Consider the following 21,508-nt stretch of genomic DNA (forward strand, 5'->3'; position numbering starts at 1 on the left):
TCCCACCTTCCTTCCTCAGGGAACTGGTTTTATCTGGGGCTTTTGGTGGTTGATCAGAGACACCAATACCTTCCAGTGTCCTCACACTCTTGGTCCAAAGAGAATAGATCACTTGAAAAATATCACCAATTTCCTTCTTGCAATGTCTTGTAAAATTAGTAAAGAGCATGAAAGGTGTATCTATTGCATGTGAATTGGGGTTGTTTTCATGTATGAGAGTTACTTGTATGTGTTGCTCTGAGATTCACAGAGACAATCAAGAGAGGAAGGCAAAGTTGCCATTGTTAATTGAGAAGCCTGAGGATTTTTATGTTTTTTTTAATATGTCTCATTTCTTTAATTTTTAACTCTTTCAAAAACTCATCCACTCTGAATTCCTGTGGGGACAGATAATTGAGAGGACTTGACTTATCAGCTAAATCTCATCAGTTTATCTCTACCAGCCCCTTGCAATATGAAGGATGGCAGCCGACCACAAATGAACACCCATGCTTCTCTTTCCTTAAAGGAATGAACCACACTCCCCAATGTGAATGGTGCCTGATCCTGTCCCTCAGGCACTGCATGAGGGCTCTGGTCCGTATTCCACGATCTGAAAACAACCCAGATACTCAGACTCTGAAGTGCTTCACGCTCATTCCAAGAGAACTCTTTATTATGTTTACATAGAGCATGAGCAATGTGGAAAACACTGGAAATTCTGCATCAGTGGCTTGGCTTTTGGACAGCATTGGAGATGGTGATGCAGCTGCTCACGTCGTGTCTGTATTACGAGGTGTGCAATGTGCCACGAGGAGCCAAAGCTTTGCACTTCTGATTGGGAAGCTCCCACCTCTGGCACATTCACTGCTTGCTCCTCTAGTGCCACAGTTAGGTGCTGAGCTGTCAGCTTTTCCTCAATTTCACTTGGAACTTGCAATTGTAGTACCTTGGAACTGGTAATTTTAGTACAAAAGCAGAGTTTCTGAAACCAATCCTACTAATCCACAAGACCGTTCCCCTTCCCTCTCCTCCCCCCTCCTCCCAATCCCATCCCAACTCATCCCATCCCCCATGCTCCCACCAACACATACCTCCTTCCCCTCCCTCTCACCCCGGTCACACAGCAAATATCCTGATGCTGCAGTTCCAAGCCATGTGTCCGCCCCAGCCTATGTGATCCAATGGTCTCTGACCAGGTCCCTTTGTTCAGACGTTCATACAAAACACACAATAGGAAAAAAACAAAACAAAAGGAGCCAGACACAAGAGGGAGACACACTGCCGGGCTCCAGCTCTGGCCTCTGAGCCCTTCCACTAAGCTCCACAGCACTAGGCTCTTGGGGTACCTCCTTTCACACTCAAGGCTGCAGGTCCCAAGGTTTCCAAAGTGCATAGGAAAAGGAAGAAAGGAAGTAAACTACAAGCCTGTTTCTGTTTTAGGCTCCCCCCAACCCCTTTCCCTCAACCCAATGGCTGCTGGAGGATATTCTTGACTCCGACAGGTCTTTTCCCGTCTTCCAGTGAGACCCTGCCTGGGGACCAGGTTCACTGTAAGTCACTGGTTCCTCTCCGGAACGTGGGCAATGGGTTTGGCAGCGAGGGGAGGGAGCGGAGCACGCTGCGGGGGGGACGACAGCCTTTTGTGTCACAGCACGTGGGGAGGGGAAGATGTCAGGGAAGGCGAGAGAAAAGAGCCGAGGGAAGCCGGTCAAGCTGGCCCCTGTGCTTGATGTTTGTTGTACTCCAGACTTCTCCTTGGGGCTGCTGCAGTGTGCCAGCGCCGGCCCGTGGCTCAGTCACCTCTCGCAGCCCTGCTGGGAACGAGCACGTGGCGGGGCGGCCTCATCCTCTGGCTGGCTGCCCTCGTGCCCGCCGGCCAGCTCAGCGTCGCAGTCAAGCGCCTCATAGATGGTCGGCAGCGTGGTCTGCTGGCTGAGGCGCTTGCGCAGCCCCACCAGCAGCGGCTGCGGCATGGACGAGACGTCCACGTTGTTGCCGAGGTCGACCCAGGCCAGGCAAGGGAACTTGTTCATGTCCTTCATGGTGTCAGTGAGCTCCTTCATGGTGGCCCGCGTCAGGCGGTTGCCGTTGAGGGACAGGTGGGTGAGCTTGGGCAGCGCCCAGAGGAAGGGCAGCAGCAGGCGCATCATGTCGTCGTTGAGCTCCGTGAAGCTCAGGTCCACCGAGGTGAGGTGCTCCCCGTTGTTCTGCAGGTAGTAGGCCATGCGGTGGACATCCCGCATGGTCAGGGGGATCCCTGACAGATCCATGGAGTCCTGGCTCACCTTCTTCTGCAGGCTGGTCTTCAGGCTGATGGTGGAGAAGGGGAGACAGGGAGATCGTTAAGGGGAGCGCTCCCATCCACCTCGCCCAAGTGAGAGAGCACTTGGGGCGGGGAGAACTCATTAACAACATGGGCTACAATGTTATGGGAAGGGTTAATAGAGCTCACGGGGGAAACAAGCATTTGCACCATACCTCAGGGCAGACTGGCCGGGAGCTTTGCTGTGTTCTCTCAGCACTTACACCTAAACTTTGCCAGAACTGGCTCGACACAGGTTGTTAAAGCATCTCCCACTAGCAGATGTCAGAGGGTTTGTCTGTATGTGCCCATAGAGGCGCTCATGCACAGAAAGCAAAAATAACCAAGGCAAGCAAACTTTCCAAGAGCGCTGCTTTACACTGTGTGGGGGCTGTTTGTGAGCCGCCTCTCCAGGTGAATGCCAAGGTGCCACAGAGCAGAGCAGTGTCAAAGGTCTGAGAAATGGATGTTTAGTCAGGAAAACAATAGCTAGGCAAACTGCACTCCAGGAATGGATTTACTGCGTGTACCTTTAAAAGCCTTCACAAGCAGCACTTAGTCAGTAAGCAGCACCAGCGGCTGCCTATTTGGGTCTCTGTGGTCAGCAGATCATCTGGGATGTGCTGCAGCGAGGAGGAGGCGGGGAGGGCATAAGGGTGCTAAGAGATGGCTTCAGCCATTTCTTTTGTCTGCCTGGCCAGGGGAGTGAGGAGGAGGTAGGAAAGCTGTGTTGTGAGGTTGCTGGGTATGCAAAGGGAGTGGGCTGTGGAGCTTAATGACGGACTGTGGGTTTGTAAGAATGCTGTGAGAAGTGGGGACTGTGGGGTTACAGGAGCTGCTGGGGCATATGTTGCAAAATTGAGTAGAAACGTGTGTTGGTGTAACACAGGAGAACCCAGTCCCTCAGTGTAAATTGTGTTAATCTTGCTGCTCTTTCAGACACATCTTGCCTTAAGGACATGGGAGCCCTAGTAGGAACCCCCAGCCATGTGCTCAGGGGGTCCTGTAAGTGCCTTATTGAGCTTGGGAGGATCAGGGTGGGTTAAGCATTAACCACCACTTTGAAGGTCCCCACTCTTCCTATCTGGCTCTCTGTAGTGTCCTGCACACCTGTGGCACAGCCAGTGTGAAAGCAATGGGTACATGGGGACATGCAATTCCCTCGGAGGAGGCTGCAGCACCGCAGGAGCTCCCGTGGCAGGTGAGAATGTCCCTACAAGCCTCAGCATTGCCAGGCTCTGCTGGAGCTGTGCAGAGGATGTGGCACTGCCTCTGTAGCTTTGCTTTACATATGCAGTTCATGGCATCCTAGAAATTTCAGCCCTTAATAATCCCCTATAAGCACGTGTTGACTCAAGGGAGTTAATGTGCACTGGTGCAGGCAACAGCCCTGTGTGGACACATTCAACACTGGCACAAACCTGTGCTGCATTTCTTGTAGGAGCATGAGGCAGAAAGACTTAGTAGCCTGCCCTGTCAATTCTTAAGCCCACAATTTCCTGCTCTGGGTTTAGCAGTACTTTGCTCAGGCTACTTCTGTGTGTCCTTGTAGTTCCCATGGGAATTCACTGTGCAAGGCTGAAACTGTATCTGCAAGCATGCATTTGGACTAATGACCTCTCATGGCAGACAGCTAATAACAGCATAAATTAACTTCTATTCAGACCGAAAGTATTGTAAGTAAAATGTATTACTAAATATTTACAGTCAGGTGACCCACACTGCACCTCAGTGGATCACAGGAGGGGCAAGGGGAGCAGTGCTTGTCTGTACTGTCAAACGGCAGGGACTGATGTGCTGGGGAATTATAATTGGTCTGAGCACAGGAGGGAGGTCACCAAAGAGCCTTGAAGATGGTACCTGATATCCCTCCACTATCTGGGCCCCAGAGATGGGACTGGGAAGAATTAATCCACCACTGTTTGTAGCAGCAGTGCAGTTCTTTTACCTGCTGCTGCAGCAGCTGTGAACTGTGCATGCTGTGGTCTGGGTGGCACTGAGCAAGTCTCCCTTCTCCTGCTAATCCAAAGGATGCCTGAGATTAGCCCAGGCTGTCTGGGAGCTCTGTTTCTTCAACTCTCTTGAAAAGCCACGTGTTTGATTTGGTATCGTTTGTCCCCAATCACTGGCAGTGGTGTAGCACAGTCTACCACAAAAGAGGGCTCATCTTGTATGAAATTTATCAGGGACCAGCCTCAAAGCTGGAAACGTCTGCAGTTTCCCCCAGCCCAACAAAAGTTATCCTTTTAGCCATGCTAGGTATTGTATCTGGGTGTTTGATCTGGAGTACTCGCTCCAGCAGAACAGAGCATCCAATGCACAGTGCAGGTGTGCATTCATATGGGTCAGGTGAAACAGGGAGCAGTGAAATGGAGCGTGAACCTGAGTGCACAGGGTAACTGTGCCCTGCATGCACAAGGAGCTGCTACAAGAGACACAGCAGCCCTCTCTGGCCTCTGGGGGTTTAGAATCAGGCTTTCTTGGGAGTGTGGGGATTACAGGATAAACAAGCACAGAAACAAGCCTGTAACTACTTCAGTGCCTGTTTTGTATGAACGCAGCCTGTGGCTCTTGGAAATTCTCTTCCCCAGCGCTGTCAAGCTCTGGCAGATCCTGGGTGGGTGGGGGGCACAGAAAGGAGACATGAGCCACCTTCCCCTGCCCTAAGCCTAGTCTCCATCTATGCCAAACCTTCCTTTTTATAAAGCTGCAGGGCAGGAGCCTGGTTTGGAGTGGGGCTGGGAGCCAGGCTGGAGTGGGGACCACTGGAGGGCACGTCTGAGCCGGCTCTGCTCCCGCTGCCTGCCTGCCCTCAGCATTCAGGTGCTGGTTTTGCTGTCTGCAGCAGCAGCTTTCTTAACAGGGGGCAAGTTTGAAAGGCTCTTGGGGTCCCCATTGGAGCCACTTGGCTCTGAGTGCAGACAGTGATGACTGAAGGGAAATGTCTGGAAGACAAAAGCAATGTGCTCGTCTGTCTCTGCCCGTTTACCTCCCCTCCTGTGCCTGTGTGGAGACTGCAGTAATAAGTCACAGACCGTGCTCTCACCAGAGCAGATACCTTCTGCTGCTCTCCCCAGCAACGAGCCAATACCCCAAGGAGGCTTTAATCAAGCAGACAAATTATCTTCCCATAATTGATTCTCCAGACTGGACTGCTCCTGGCTGAATGTGCTTAAACCCTCCTGTCCTGTGCCAGAGCCCTCCCTCCCTTCTTTGCTGGCTTGTTTTTCTTTCCTTTCCTGTGTTTTTTGCTGCTTCCTTTTGCCCTCATTGCTGTACCTGCCAGGGTGACTGGGCCTCCTGTCTCAGGACTGGGGGCTCCCTCCTTTAAGCTGTTCTCTTGCCTATAAAAATGCCTCTTGTAGGGCTGTGTCTGTAGGAGCCTCATCCTGGTGGACACAGCCCTGTGCTGCAGCCAGGCCCTCAGCTCTCTGGTAAGTGCTGAAGCATGAGATACAACACCCCACGCATGCTGTGAGCCCTGGCAGCCTCCTCCTCACCTCCCTGGTGTTTCTGTGCAGCTCCAAGAGGCACAGCTAAATCCCATCTCTAGGGCAAGGCACAGAATAGCTGCCCACTCTCTCTGTTGCTTTAGAGGTAAATGTGTCTGCAGTCAGAAATGGGTCAAGCAGATGTGGGTAGATGCTTTACTCTGAATTATCTGACATTTGGTATTTCTTTTTTTTTTTTTTTTGGAGCTCTGAGAGGGGCATGATACACAGGGTACCAAGCTCTCACTCACTTTTGCAGCAGCTGAGAAAATACTGGGTTTATTTCCAGGGAAATAGGTCATCTATTATCCCCTAATTTCTACACTTGAAACAGGCTTTAAGATTGCTTCAGCTGCAGAAGGCTTCTTTTCCTTTGTGTGAGGTACAACAGTTACTTAGCAGTGTGGCTCTTGATGCCCTGGGACTGTGGCCAGAGGCTGCAGAGCACTGGGGGCTGCATTAACCTGCTCCTTCTGCAACTGCTGCTCAGGGCACATTGGTAATGGTGAGGATTTGCATCTAACGAGGATCTGGAGCCTGGAGGCAGGGCAGCAGCCTGTGTTTGTATTACCTGCAGCAAGCCTGGAGAGGAAACAACCCTCCACTCCCTCAGATGCTGGAGAAATGGCTGCAAGTGAGAAATTCTTGGAAACTTTGAGCAAGAAACAAGGGCAATCAGCAGCCCATCCCCTACTGCCTGCCTGGGGATGCAGCATCCAGTGAGGAATGGTGCTGGCCCCCAGTCCTGTTTATAAGGGATCAGCACCCTGTTTGCAACCCTTGTCCAGCCCTGCTGAGGGATGGGAGCTCTTTGAGGTGCATCTCCTTGTTTCTCATGTGAAAGGTTTTACTTTGCATTGTTCCCAGCTCCCTTCCTGGGGTCTGGCCTTTCTCCCATGGACAAGGAGGCAGTCTTCCTTCCACCCTCACTGCCACTTTCCCTTCCCTGGGTGCCAGTTCTACTCTTCAGCAGGCACCAGCAGCAGTCCCTAGGCTCCACTTTGAGCCTGGCTATGGAGATCCACCCTGGGTCAGTCCAGACAGAGCAGGGGCCTGAGAGGCCTGTGGGTGTCTGGTGAAAAAAAAACAACCCCTCTCAGTGAGAAATGTGGGCTAGGAAAGAGGTGAAACCATCTTGTGCCTCCCCAGGCTTTATTTTGGGATAAAAATCTTCCTCTTTCCACTAACACTCGGCCACTGTTCCAGCCTCCTGGGAACTCAGCTAGCATAAGCAAATACAGAGCTGTCTTGAAATGGGACAATTAGGAGACTTGAAATTAATTGCTAGTTGTTTGTCTCCAGGACCTGTCCCAAGAGAACTAACCCTTAGGCCATCTTCCAGGTCCTTCTTCAAGTCCATGAAGCTGCAGACTCAGCACATTTTGTTTTTTATTAGCACAGAATCCCATCAATTTCTTGCTCATCTTGCTCAGCTAAACTCTTTGGTGGCTCCAGGGAAGGGGTGTAATGGCTCCTGAGTGTTGCCCTGTTGGGACTTGTGGCAGTCACAGTGGTGTTCTGGCTTCATGGGGTTTGGGGGAGTTTATTCAGCCCAAGAATGTTGAAGTTCCTGGAATCTCAGCTCATTTCCTTGTCTCCATGCTATGGAGAAAGGCTGGGGGGAGACAGTAAGAGTCAGATAGAATTTTGCTAATGAGGAGTGCTCACTATTTAATGCCTATTTCTCTGAAAAATTACCAGCTTTCTACTCCTCTGTCTTTTATTTTTACATTAAATTTGTCTCCAAATATAAAACTTTGCTGATGCCAGAAGTTCCCATGGCTGTGTATCCCCTGTGTCGTTAACAGGCAGTGCCAGTAGTGGCTAATTAGCCATGAGTCAGGTATCTCTCAGCTGCTCTTTCTTGCACAGAACCTCAGGCATGTCTGGATGGCTGCCCTGCTTTGAGCACTGATTTGGGGGATGGATTCTGAGCTTTTTAATTGCCTGCTTAGCATAATCTGCTTGCTTTGCTTCCCCAGTGGCACAGGGTGCTGCTGTGCAGGGTTGGCTTTAGCTGCCTCTAATGCAACATGAAAAAGGAGAGAACCTCAAAGGTACTGACCCAGGCTAACCCAGCCCCAGCTGATGGCCCTGCAGTGAAGATGGAGGCAGAGGTCACTGCCATGGTCACATCTCCATCCTTGTGCCCCAGCTCTTTTGGCCAGCAGTGGGTTGAGGCAAAGGAAGCCTCTGTCCTGTCTCCCTCCTCTGCAGCTGGGCTGGGACATGGAAATCTGGAGTTGTTCATGCAGCTGAGTGCCTCTCTCTTCCTGCCTCTGCTGTCACTTTGTCCTTGAAGGTTCAAGAGAATTGTGAACCCTTGGCCTTCCTCCTGTTTCTACTTAACCTGTCCAAGGCCTCAGATTATTTCCCTTTTAGGGATTTAGGCCTATCCTAGCAAAGCAGGGAATGATGCTGCCTCCTTGCTGTAAATACCATGTAATGACCCCTGTCCTTGTCAGACCTTCAGCTGGGGAAGTCACAAAGGCACAAGGTCTCTGCTGATGGCTTTTAGCTGATTGCTTTTACCACCTGCCACCCAGCCTCTGTTGTTTTGCTCACTTCTCTCCATCAGTGCCTGCTCCTCTTAGCTGCCAGTCTTGGCCTTTTTACTCCTGCCTCTGACAAGGCACCATCGAGCTGCTGGGTGACCCTTTCTGCCACCTCTGACAGCCTTTCCAAATGTATGGGGCTCTCTGTGCTGCTGGGAGCCCTCCTCCCCACCCAGGGGGGTGTTTGGGATGCTCTGCACTGTAAGATAAAGGCACAATTCCTGCCCCTGCCCACAACTCATCCCCCAGCTCATGTCTGTCCATCTGACATCTCTGTGAGCAGCAGCTTCTTGGAAGCAGAGTGTGGGGCAGTTCTGTGCTCCCATATGATGTTTACCATGTGGCTTTAGTTAAGTGACGTGGCTGTCTGTCCCCAAAGCAGGAATGATGGTGCCTGTTTACCCTGTTGCATAAGGGTGACATGAAGCTGTAGTTAATATTCCCCTCATGCCATGTGAAGGCTGGGATCTCATCTGCCAGAACTGTCAGCCTCAGTGCTGAGTGATGTTTTCAGGGGAAAAAAAAAAAAAGATTTGAAGCCCTTTAGAGCTGTTTCCTTGAAGTCCTCTAGACACGAGTGCTTTCACTGCATTTTAAAAGTGCATCTAATGCTGCAATGTCTGGCCAATGCACATCAATAAAAAGGGAGCAATAAGCCCAGAAGGGATGCTCTGCTCTCCACCCACTTTGGATTAGCCATGATGAAATTCACTCAGATGAGCAAAGTAAAGCTGTGGTGAGGTTTGTGAAAAGGAAAGACCTTTTGTGCAGCGGTTTGGGAGTTAACTCCATACACACAACTGCCTTTGCTCTTCCAGAACCAGCCACTGTGTGAAAAATCCGGGGGGCTTTTTGTCATAATTATGAAGCTGTGCTTACTGCCTGCCTGCTTTGTGGATTCAGGTCTGATCCTTTGCATTCAGGAGAGGAAGTAGTTACACTGAAGTAGCCAGCTCTGGGAATGATGCAAGTGGAAGATACATTAAGGTTCCCTGACACGGCCTTGCCAAGACAGTTCAGCTGTAATCCAGAGCTTCCCGATCACAGCAGCAGACTGTGACCCAGCTCTCCAGACAAAGGCTCTCTTCACCTGATACCCTTTTCCCTCTCTGCTCTGAACTGCAGCCCAGTGTGTCTGGCCCTCAAAAAATAACACAGCCTCTGGGTCCCACCCTGCTCTGGCAGCACACAGTGACAATTCTCTTGAATTCAGCACGGCAGGAGGCCCCAAGAATTCTGAAAACAAGAATTAGTAACATCTAAAAGTTCTGCATCTGTCAAAATGCCACAGAAATGGCACTGATAGCCTAGAAGGTCTGTGTCTGTATAAAGCACTACTTAATCCATTACTCTTTACACACTAAACATCAATTTAATGAGAAAGTGAAGCTGGAGTTATACAACACTCTAGAATGTATTCTGCTCGTTAAGTGGGAGTGATCTATACAACTGTAAAATAGTGCTAAAACTAAATTCCCTCTAGGATATACAGGACTGAAAATTGTGCAGTAGTTATGCTAGTCCCTGCTGCAGAAATCTTATCCTCCAGCTTTTGAGCTTTTAATTTATAACTCCCAGAGTAAGTCTGCAAGAGCTTATCTTCCTAGTTTGGTTAGGCAGAGTAGGGCAGAGTCAGTGGGTGCAGGCTGTTGGCTGCAAACCTGAGACAGGATTTTGCAGGAAAGGAGCCCCTTCCTTTCAGGGTGGCAAACTTGTCTGAGCATCACCTGGGCAGCTGAAAGAGTCTTTGGGTGACTGCACAGCTGGGGACTGCATCCCTTCCTGGTACAAGGCATCAGGCACTCCAAGGAACACACAGGCATGGATGCAGAGGGCAGGCTGCCTCCCAGCTTCACCTTCAGCAGTTTAGTTAAGCACAAAATCCAGACAGGGCTTGGGCTGGATGTCTCCTGCTCCCTCCAGCTGCTCACATTGAGTCCATGGACTCACAATGAGCTTTCTCCTTCCACATTTCTGTATGGGCTCTGCCTGAGTACTGGAACAGCAATGCTGGAAGAGATGTATCTTATCCTTTTTGCTTTACCAGCTCACAGGTGGCTCAGGTTTGTACCTGCTGGATGGGGGTCTCACTGAGAGTAGCTGGGGATGTAATTACTGTTTGTTCGTGTGTGACCCACTGGTTTGGCAGTGGGGACAAACACCTGGTGTGTGATCTGTCTCCAGTACTGCAGGTCCTCTCCATCTCCTGTACCACATCTCCATAACAGCCCAAATGTAATTAAAACCTGGCAGATGCTCCAAGCTCTCTGTATGGCTGGGCTTGCTAATTATCTCCTGGACCCATCTAACACGCTGCCAGAAAGCAGAAATTGCATTTCAGAGAACAAGGGAGTCCGGCATCAGCTCTGTGAAAGCCGCGTGCCAAAGCCCAGAAGGCAAAAGTGAGAGGAGAATTTGGTTTCTGAATGTGGTCTCCATGCACAGATTCTTCCCTGCTGTCCTTAACCCTCACTAGATTTTAGAAATTCCTTCAAAGTATTGCTGCTGCACCCATGCTCTTTACAGGACCTCAGCAGCAGGAAGGGTGAAAGCCAAGGGCACAGGGCTTGAGACAGACACTGTAGTAAAATACTCCCACTAGCAGACAGAGGGAATTTGGAGAGGATTTGGATCATGTAGGAACAGCCTGCCTAAACAAACTTAGGCCTTGGTATCTCCAAATGAAGCAGCTATTTCTTGCTTTCCTGCTACTGGCAACACCCATTTTCTTGCAGCAGCCTCAGATGCCAGCTCTGGAGGCGTCTTTTGCTGCAAACTGCAAACCATTTCATCTCCACACTTAAAAGAGCTTCCTCTGCTGTTAAATATTTAATCAAAATTAATTTGTGCCTTATGTAACACATTGTCACTGGGTGTGGCAGCCAGGCAGGGGGGCTCACTTCAGACCTATATTTCCCTCCATTGCACATTGCCTTGTTGCCCTCCCCCTGCTTGTACTCACAGATGTTCTGTACCTGGCCAATTCTTGGGGCCTGGCCCCTCTAATGTGGGGTGCTCACTGCACCCAGAGCTCTTCCTCTGGCCACAAACCTCCTCTCTGTTGTTACTGAGTGATGGGTTTACTGTCCCCAGGCTGTGCAATCATAGTCAAAACAATCAAAACAGTTAAACTTCCAGTTTGACTCTTCATCCTGACATCCAATTGGAGAAGAGGTTTGCCTGCAAGCAGGAGTTTGGAGTCCTGAACTTCTTATCTTTAACCTTATCTTGGGAGGGGACAGGGGTGAGGTCAGCACTGCCATCTATATCCTGCATCTCCAGTATTCTGCAGGATCCTATAGGGAAAACGTCATTGGGTGGACCTGGCAAAGGACTCCCTCAGCTCTGAAACCTCAGTCTTGTTCTGAGCTGTAGCTGCTACCTGCAAAGCAGCACAAACAGTCCTGCCCTGTGGGGTGAGAGCACTGGGAGTGCTCGGCCTCACTGGCAAAGTGGGGCTACAGGTGCAAGAGGCAGATGGCCTGGAAATCATGGGAGTAGGGATTTTATTCCTTAAGATGCCTGGGAACCTGCCTCTGAGCCAGAATGAAAGGTATGATGGAAATGTCAATTCTCATGGGGGATTTTAAGTTGCTGGCACACACATCAAAGACCGAAAGCATCAGAAAAGCCCAAGGCCATTCTCAGAGTGCTGCTGATTTTGCATTTCTTTTTATCCAATCCTGTATTTATTCCTGTGAAGCTAATGGGGCTGACATGAGCTCTTTTCTTAGTCACTTCTCTGTCTTTTCTTCAGCAGTGGTGATCTGTGTCACAGGAACAGGGCCTGCTCCAAGAAAATGACAAGACGAGGGGTGGATTTAGAAGACATGGGTATTGCTCTTTATCTGGGCAGAAAAAACAGCAAGTGTCAAGGAGGGAACAAGTGTGGGTGTCTGAGTACACTTCTAGTAGTGAAAAGCAGCTGCCATCCAGTAGCTGTCAGTGACCAACATGGTCTGAGTTGGGCTCTCTGTGCACCTGCACCATCCCAGGGCATCTCCCAGTGCTGGCAGGGAAGTGGGAGGTAAGAAGGATGGTCAGCTCTGCCAGCCACCCCAGAGTGGTTCCTCTGAATGGGGTGATCAGCTGTCCTAGTGCTGGTAATGGGACACTTCTCCCACTGCCAGGGAAGATTTAAACCAGGACAGGGTGTGATGCAGAGCTGGGAACAACTCAGTTTGGCACAGGGGTGTTTCTGCAGGCTGGTAGCCCCGGCCATGCTCCAGGGGCCAAACACCCTGCAAGCCCTGCAGGAGGGGTGTCTGTGCTGTGCAGATTGATTCCAGTGCATCTCAGAGAGGGTGAGGAACTCTAACACCACACAAGGGAGGAGCAAAAGGCAAAACAGAGCAAGGAGAGGGGTGCTGGGGCTGGGCTGTGCTCTCAGCCCTGCCTCTCTCTGAGGAGGGCACTGGTGGCAGGCTGGGATGGTGCCTGGCTGCAGCACAGTTTGCCCGGGCAGGTCCCCCTCTGTGCCCATCCACGGGGTCCCTGCCTGGCCCTTACCACACTTGGGACTTCCTGCGGGGCATCCCGTGCCGGTGCCATTTGGAGTGCGGGGTGAGGTGGTAAATCAGCTGCCTGCAGATCCTGTCCGAGGATTTCCAGGGGTCATATTCCTGAAAGAAAAGGGACAGCTTAGACTGCCTGCACCACAGCAGAACGTGAGAAAAGGAGGAAGGCAGAGGAAGATGGGAAAGGAATAAAGATGGCAGTGGAGCAGGGTCATGTATGTAAGGGAAGAGATGAGAATGAAAGAGGAATGGTGAGAAGCCCTGAGCCCTCTGCCACCTTCCAGCTCCTCCTGGGGTGGAGGAGGAGCAGGAGGAGCTCTGCACTGCCAGCAAGAAGCCCAGCCCAGCCAGCATGTTCCTCCCAGAGCAGGGCTACAATTTCACAGCCTGCCCAGGAACAAGTGAAGCTCAGAAGAGGGGTTCATTTTCTAGGGCTGTGCCAGGGGGGACTGACAATGTTCTGTTGCAGGGACCCCTACACTGCCAACTCCTTGTGCTAAATTTCTCATAATTACCTTGTTGCCATGCTTCCCCAAACTCTGTCTCTGGACTGTCTGACACCCTGATGTGGAAAGGTCAGTGACTGGCACCCTTGCCCCATGCCCAAGGTGCTTCTTGCTCCCCCTGCAGTAGCACACTGACCCCACGACCTCCTGTGCTCTAGCTGGGAGATGTCAGGACAGGGAATTTTGGCTACTTGCCCACAGTCCACCTTACTCCCTTGCAGTCCACTCTGCTACTGGAGGCTTGAGTTTGGGAGCTTCCAATGCCAACAGTTCCCTCCTGCCCCTGCACTAGGAAAAGATGGTTGCTGCCTTCCTGGGTTATTTTTGCACATCTTCTTCAGTGCCATGACTTGGAACAGAACCTCTTCCTCTGGTGAAGCAGAGTGGCAAATGGCAGCTGCTGGAGACTGGGACTTCTGCCCTCTCTATTGTATTTTCCAATTGCTGACAGATACCTGCATTCCCATCCCTCAGCCCTACAGCCACAGTGCCACACGTGCATTTAGGGATGTGATAGGTGAACAGCCAGTAAAGCTGTCAGGGAATGAATTTATTCCTTATTTATTCCTTATTGCAAGAGGTTAAAGTGCTGCATTGGGGGCCAACAGCTGCACTGTGACTCTGCTCAGCAGTCCCTGAACCAGCTGAACTCCCCAGGGATGCACTGCCAGCCCGTGGCACTTCTCCTGTGCCAAGGGGAGAGGGATCCCAGCCTTCTGCTCAGCTCAGCACGCCCTGATCCCCATCCCAGCTTCCCTAGGAACCCCATAGGGACTGGCCCATGCCTTTGGCTTAGGTGCCTTGTTCTGGACTCCCCCTGTGCTGGCAGGGCTGCAGCTGACACTGCTGTCATCTACAACAGCAAACCTCCCCAAGTGGGTGCCCGTGCACAGCAGGCTCAGCACAGCAGCTGGCACAAAGCTCTGCGAGGGTTTGCTGGCTCAGAGTTACCCTCCTGCTCTTTCCTGTGTCCTCACTGATTTAATTTCCACTGACAGACTGGGAATTGCACTCAGCCTGCCTGCCTGTAATGCAGTTACACCCACCAGATGCTCAGCCAGGGTCGCAGAAGGGACGTGGTCTGGTGCTGTAGGTACTGAATTTCTACAACCACTTAATTCTGTGGGCTTTGAAGGGCAACTCAGGTGCTCAACATCTTCCTTAGGAATGGGGAAAATAATTTCTTATGTAATGGTACGTGTGTCAGTGCATCCACAAGGCATGAAATCAGAGTGGGGCTATAAGCAGGTGTATAAAAATGGTGTTCACTGCCAGACACAGGGTACTGGATTAGAGTAAGATCCCCTCCTGCTGCCTGCCCTGAGGGCACTGCACAGCACAGGCTTGGAGATGGTCTGGTAGAACAGCTGGACATGAGGTCAAGTGAAGTGTGGTTAAAAAGCTACTACTGCTACAATCCACCCCTTCCTTCAGATGCTTACAGGAATTACACAGACATTACACTGGGAAAGAATTTTTTTCCAGGCTGCACTGTAGCCCAATAATGATGATTAAACTTTGGCTAAATGTAGTTTGTCTATTGAGACATGACTGGTTAATTGTTATCAGTGAGCCTCAGGAGATGGCAGAACAAGGTTAGAAATGCCACTAATCTGCACCAGGCATTCAGGGTATTCCCTGGGGCACTGCTGCTTGCTCTGAGCTGTGTGTACTTAATATCTCTCTTTGAATAAGGAAATTCACTCTATTCCTCTCCTTATAAAGCAAACACGAACTTGCCAAGCCTAATGAGCAAATGGATACATTGCAAATCAAAGTGTTTGTGGTGGCAAAGGGTAACTGAAATAGATGCTGGTAGTTGCAGTGGGGCTGGGACATCTGTGATGTTTGTCTGTTTTCAGCCCTGCCTTTCTGTCTGTGCTCTCCTCATCCTCTGAAGGAAAGTGCTGGAGCATGCAGGGATACTGTGCACATAAGACATTTACCTCCTGGACCCCCAGTGCCAATATATTCCTGCAGCACCATTCTCTATGGGGAACTCTGAGAGTTTATGGGGGGAAATAATGCTGGGTTGAGGTAGTTACATATGGCAAAGGGCTCAGGAAGAGAGAGGTGGTTTACCTGCAGAGATCTCTGCTCTCCTCTGCATCCCCATGAGTCCCCATGAGCTCCAGTTGCTTTGAACCCCTGTGATACCAGGGATTATCTCAGTGATTATGTGTGACACTCAGTGGTCATGGCTCTCTGCCCTGTCACTAAGTTTACTATGGGCAAAAAGTAATTTCTGTGCACATAACCACCCCCTCCTTCAGCTGCACTCATGTTCTGAGGTAGTTTTAACTGATTTCTACAGAAATGTGCCCCACAACCCATGTGCTGTCACTCCCAGGGCACACACACTGCCTGGCTCTGGAGGATTGACTGCAGCACCAGCTGCCCCAGCAGGGCTCTCTGCACCAGTGCTGTGCCACAAAGCATCCACTGAGCTGAGGGAGAATTCACCTTTTTGGGACATTGCAGATCTCTGGCAAGGCTCATCAGCAGGTCATGGGAGATGGGATCCACCAAGTTGAGGAAAGTTGCATTTTTGTAGAGCACTTCATTGAGAAATGTTCCTTCCAGTCCTAGGTCCTACAATAAAAACAGACAGTCAGGCACACAGGCTTCCCCAGAGCTACATCCATGGGATGTTCTGAAACCAGAAAGTAAATCTGATGTGGTGCCAGCTGGATGCCCAGCACAGGAAATTATCCAGCAGAGGTGAAGCAGCCATGTCTGAGCCAGCATTACTGTGCTGGGGGTGCAGGCAGCCAGGGAGCTGAAGGAGATGCAGTGTTAATTTGAGCTACTCAGCCAAGGCTGACCACCTTATTTCCACCTACCACAGGAAGGTGAGAATTCTATCATTCCCAGGCTGGCTGGAGCCTGGAGAGAATTAACTTCAGAGAAACACAGTTTTGTCATCCTCTATGTGTGAATCTGCTGAAGGAGCCAAGCAGGAAGGCTGGCTCTAAAGCTGCTTCTCCCATCTCAGCTTTTCTGGAAGAATCAGACCTTTCTCAGGTATTTAGAGGCTGCCATACATCCTGGTGAAGCAGAAGTCCTGCCCATCTGTATGAGTTTAGCTGTGAATTTCTCAGTAAGAACTGAGCACTGGCACTATGGGGTGCAATGGTAAATTCAGAGTGGCTTTCCACCACAGGCAGAGAACTCCTTCCATCTTCCATGGTGTGAGTTAGGGGAACAGCTGTGGTCCAACTTATCTGTGTGGACCAGGGGATGGGGACACGTTTGGAGGAAACCTCAGCATCTTTGGGAACAAAAAGCCTCCCTGGGGGCAGATGGATGATACTGCAAAGAACTAAGCTGTTTCTTGCTAAGAGGAAAGCAAAGAGCTAATATACTGACACAGTTGTTACAATCAAAAGGTACCACAGAGCTGTGAAAAACAAACAAGATTTTTTAAAATGTGGGAGAGAGAGATCACATATTCACATGCAAGTGCCACAGGGGCAAAAAAAATACCCTCAGAGTAGAAGTGTAGAAAGAAAAACTTCTTTCTACATTTTTAAGAAAAAATCCCTACCAGGGAGGGAGAAAAACTCCCTAGTAAGGATAGTGCTGGGTTTGATTCAGTTGATAAGGAGGACCCAGCTAAGGGAGGAAACAAGTCTTCTCCCCATTCTGTATGCAGCTAACAGGAGAAATGAATAAGCAAATGGGTGCCCCATATGTTCACACTGCTCTACTGAATGTGTGTTTCAGGCACCACCCAGTGACTGAGAGCTAAAAAAAAAAAATGGAATGAGAGGGAAAAAATCTGGATGTATGCACATACATCACCAACAGGGACAGAGCCATAGCTGGCAGAGGTTTGGGATCTTAACTCTAAGCACCAGTCAAAGCCAGTGCTGTATCCTGCTCTGGATATGCTGGATTGAGCAGAAAGCACAATCCCAAAGAGACACAGAAAAGGAGAATAAATGAAACACTTGACAGCCCCATCACTCTGTGTGCACAAATGACACCCGTGAGCAGGCAAGGAACATAAGCAGGGGATCAGTCCTGAAGGACAGACAGCCACAGCTGGATATGGGCCAGGAGCCCAGCAAGGCATCATGCCAGTGTCTCCCTTAACCATAAGGCTTTGGGGAAATGGAGCCTCCTACACCAAGTGTAATGTGCACAGATGAAGAAAGCTGCTGTGAGGATGGCATGGCTGGGCATGCAGCAGTGCATGTCAGAGCAGTAATTAAACTCCCCCAGTTGGAGCTATACCATTAAGATGAATCTGCATTCCCATTATAAATCTTGCCTGCAAGGGTTTTGTAAGTAATATAGCTGTAAATATTCACTTCACATTGATATTCCATAAATTCTTAGCCTAGAGGCATTTTCTGGCTCATCTTAGTTATTTCCCTGTCTCCTTCTCTCTCTCTCTCATTTCTTGGAAAATTTTGTACCACCTAAAGGGTGGCTGCAGACAGCAGAATATTATAACTCTTGTCAGTTCAGTTGGCTTAGTGCTGTTGTCTTAAAAATGACACTTTGCCATTGTCTCAGCACAGGGAAAACAGATTATACCAGACTTTTTGCTGGTGTAAGTCTAATGTCTCCCTGGGCTTCAGCTGAGTGATGCCCACCTAGATCAGCAGGAAAGCTGATCTGGCTTCTGCTGGTGGGCATTTCTGGGGCAGATGATGTGCATGGAGCTGTGCAAGTGTTCATGCACAAAGCACAAGTGCACCTGTGGTTTGCAGTCTTCTAAAATGCTGGAATGGATCTCACATCTCTGTTAGTGGAACTGCTTCTGCCTTGCCTGCTTGCTTTACATTATCACACCCTCTGAAGATCCCAGGAATAGTCTGCAGCTTTTTGAAGTCTGCAGAGCACAGGTCAAAAACCACAGGCAGATTCATCAGCAGGGTGCACCTGCAGGGCTGGGCAGGGGTACGTGCTGGGAGCAGCAGGAGGCACACGTGGGATCTGTATCCTCCACTCTGGCTGAGCTCACCTCAGCAGGCTGCAATTCCAGTCCCACCCTTTCTCTGCCTTCCCCGGGGTGTTTGCACCCTGGCCCAAGGCACAGTGATGAGGTGTGGTGTTAAGTATCCTCCCTGTCCACTGGAGTGAACAAGGTATTTGTCTTTTTACAGGTAACAGGCAGACCCTCAGCTGGGACACACTAATCCGTGACTCCCGAGAGTGTGACACTGCCAAGGTAAGGAGGAACCTGCTGGGACCAAGCCAAGGGATGGACATAGTTGTGGAGTGAGGAAAATTTGTAATTTAGAAAAAAGGCTGATCTGAAGCTGACATGGGACATGTGAGGAGGACTGGTGGTGATTACATGACCCCAGACTGAGTGACAGCTGGGGGTGTGGTACATGTCAGTGGTGTAAACTCTGTCTCTGAAACGTCTGAGCACTCAGTGAACCAGAGGCTTTGGGGTGTTGCTGGATGGGTCCCCATCTTGCTTGGCAGAAGATGTGATTACAGGATGTATGTCCCACTGTTCTGTTGTGAGCAGATGGACAGACAGTCACTGTTTCAACACAGGCAGGCAGAGATGGGGACCTGGAATAGCATGGGAAACTGGAAAGGCAGCAGGCAAAACATGAATGTTCAGGACTGGTAATTCTCAAGTGCCGATGTGGGGAAGCCAAGTGTTAAACTGATCCTGAAAGGAGCTTAGAAATGACCCCCCATTCCATATGGCCCTGTGTCTTAGCATTCAAACCCTGATGGACCTTCTGGAGATCTCCAGGGTCTGTGGAGGGTTTCAGTGCCTCAGTCTCCAGGAGAGGTGCCGAGCTCTACAGAAGATGACATTCTGTAGCTCTGGCCTCTGGCATAGCCTGGTAAAGTCTGTTCATGTTACATGGCCACATCCATAAAGTGAATGGTTGCCTCTCTTTCTTCACAAGCTTCTTGCAATAGCACCTCTCCAAAACTGCCTTCAAAATCTTATTCAATCCTTGTCTGCAATACTGGTGCACACACAGAGGTTCTCTGCTGTGAGTTTATCTGTCTACATGTGTGGCAAGCAGAGTGTGGTGCTGGTAAAAACCTTCAAGTGAATGCTAAAGAAGTGGACAGGAAAAGCAGAGATGTGATTTTTGGTCCTGTGAATTCTTACTTGTGAGTGTGCAGCTTGCTGGCAGCCCAGGGCAGTGAGCAGCACAGTGAGATGTGCTGTAAAACCCTGGGCATGCAGAGCAGGCAGGGCTGCTCATGCAGCTCCCTGCAGCTGATGGTGTGGGTGAACATCCCAGTGAGCCAGTCCCTGCTCCACTGCACTCACACCCAAAGGTCACTTGCTACTAAGGCAAGAAATAATGTCTGTTCCCGAGATGAAAGAGCTGGTTATCTAATGAAGCAACACGATAAGCTACAAACTGGTGGTGTTTATGTTCACAGCAGAGGTGGGCTTTGTCCCCTGTGCTACCAGTTACAGAGTTGCCTGCAGTTTGGGGCAGCTGAGTTTGGCTGGAAAGCGATGGTAGCAGTGAGCGATGGAGGAGCTGGCTCTGTTCCAGCAGCAGGGCTCTGTCCTCAGCATCAGTTTGGCACCACAGTGTCTGCACACTGCCTTTTCTGTTCCTGAATGGCGGCAGACAGAAACATGCTCCCACTGATACACTGACCCCTTTACCTCTCCTCTCAGCCTCCATTGTCCCAGAGGTCCCCTCCAAAACCATTTTGGGGTTTCCCAGACATATCCCAGCCACTCTGGCTGAGTGGCCATAATAGGATGTGGGGCGGCAGTGGCTTCTTTCTGGGGATGGGGCATCAATCCTGAGCACACGCACGGGCTGGCATGGAGGGGTGTGGATGAGCACAGCCCAAGCTCGGACCCCCCTTTCTCCTGCGTGCAGCACGGTGCCCTCGCAGCTCCCTGCCAGCCCCCGGCAGTCGGGCCAGGTGTCCCTCGCCCAGCCTGGGGGTCGGGGAGGTGGCTGCTGTCGCCTGGCACGGTGGCACCGAGCGGGGAAAAGCACCGGGGCACGGAGCGGAGGAAGGCAGCACAAAGAGCCCCGCAAAGGCTGCAGACCCCATTGCCGGGGAGGGGGCTCCTGCACCGCGCTCCGGGCTGGGGCTGCAGCCCCGGCCTCGCACGGCTCTTTGTCCCTGCCCTGCCCCGCCCCGGCCCGCATCCCGCACCCCGCATCCTGCACCCCGCACCCCGCATCCCGCACCCCGCATCCCGCACCCCGCACGTACCTTCCTCAGCAGCCGGAGGATGTGCACGGCGTGCTCCCGCTTGTGCTCCCGGATGGTGGCCTGGATCTCCCGCAGCCACCCCACTCTCCGCACGTAGGGAGCGGGCGAGGCTTTCCGCAGCACCCCGGGCAGCTTCTGCGGGTTCAGGAGCAGCGACGAGAGGTGGAAGTCGCCGCGGCCGCTCTCCAGCCTGGGGCAGGGCTCGTCGCCGCTCTCCTCCTCCAGGCTGCTCTGCCGGCTCAGCCGGGAGCCCATGGCCGGGCTCGGGGCTCGGAGCTCGGGGCTCGGAGCTCGGGGCTCGGGGCCGGGAGGTGCCGGGAGGGGCCGGGAGGGGCCGGGAGGTGAAGGCGGGGTCCGGGTGCCCCGCCCGGGCGGCCCCGCCCCGGCTGCCCCTGCTCCCGGTGTTCCCGCAGGAACACAGCCCCGGGTCTGGCACTGCGGGCTCCGGGCTCAGCACCCGCCCCCCGGGGCCGGGCAGCCCCGCTCCTCCTCCCGGGCTCGTTCTGCCGGGAGATGCTCGGTGGGGAAGACAAAGAGAGACGCGGATGCTGTCGAGACTGCTCCTTCCATCCAGGCGTTTTGGGGAGGTATTTTATTTCTGGGCAAAACTCTTTGAACATCGTAGAAGGTTGTCTAGATTAATAGTAGTTCAAAACACACCGTCTGCAGGGATTGCTTCTGTGGGCTGTGTTTTCCATCAGTCTGTTGGACCCAGAGGAGGTGTTTTACAAATCTAGAAAGTGGCAGGAATTTTGCCCACCACCCATCATCTGCAACTGATAGTAAGATGCTGGCACTGTTCCTCACCTGCTGTGGGTAGAACTGTTTTCCTTGTGTGCATTCTTCCCTCCTCCAGCAGTGCACAGCAAGTTTAGCACATGCTTTTCCTCAGACAAAATCACTGCCATCCAACAGGATGGTAAAAAACAAAGCCTGGATCCCATCTCCAGCCACAGAGATTTTACAGGCA

General features: G+C 51.3%; 1 protein-coding gene across 1 annotated transcript; it reads right to left on the minus strand.

Annotated features, from left to right (window-relative positions):
• Positions 1 to 633: 633 nt before the first annotated feature.
• On the minus strand, positions 634 to 20,881 carry LRRC75B (leucine rich repeat containing 75B). The gene is made up of 4 exons (XM_014894443.2): positions 20,539 to 20,881; positions 15,817 to 15,945; positions 12,840 to 12,952; positions 634 to 2,292 (listed from the first exon to the last, which is right to left on the minus strand). Exons 1-4 carry the CDS (start codon positions 20,791 to 20,793, stop codon positions 1,779 to 1,781), a joined length of 1,011 nt encoding a protein of 336 aa, XP_014749929.2. The 5' UTR covers positions 20,794 to 20,881; the 3' UTR covers positions 634 to 1,778.
• Between the last annotated feature and the right edge of the window lie 627 nt (positions 20,882 to 21,508).

Source organism: Sturnus vulgaris, chromosome 19 (genome assembly GCF_052056855.1).
Source record: "Sturnus vulgaris isolate bStuVul1 chromosome 19, bStuVul1.hap1, whole genome shotgun sequence".
NCBI classification, from domain to species: domain Eukaryota; kingdom Metazoa; phylum Chordata; class Aves; order Passeriformes; family Sturnidae; genus Sturnus; species Sturnus vulgaris.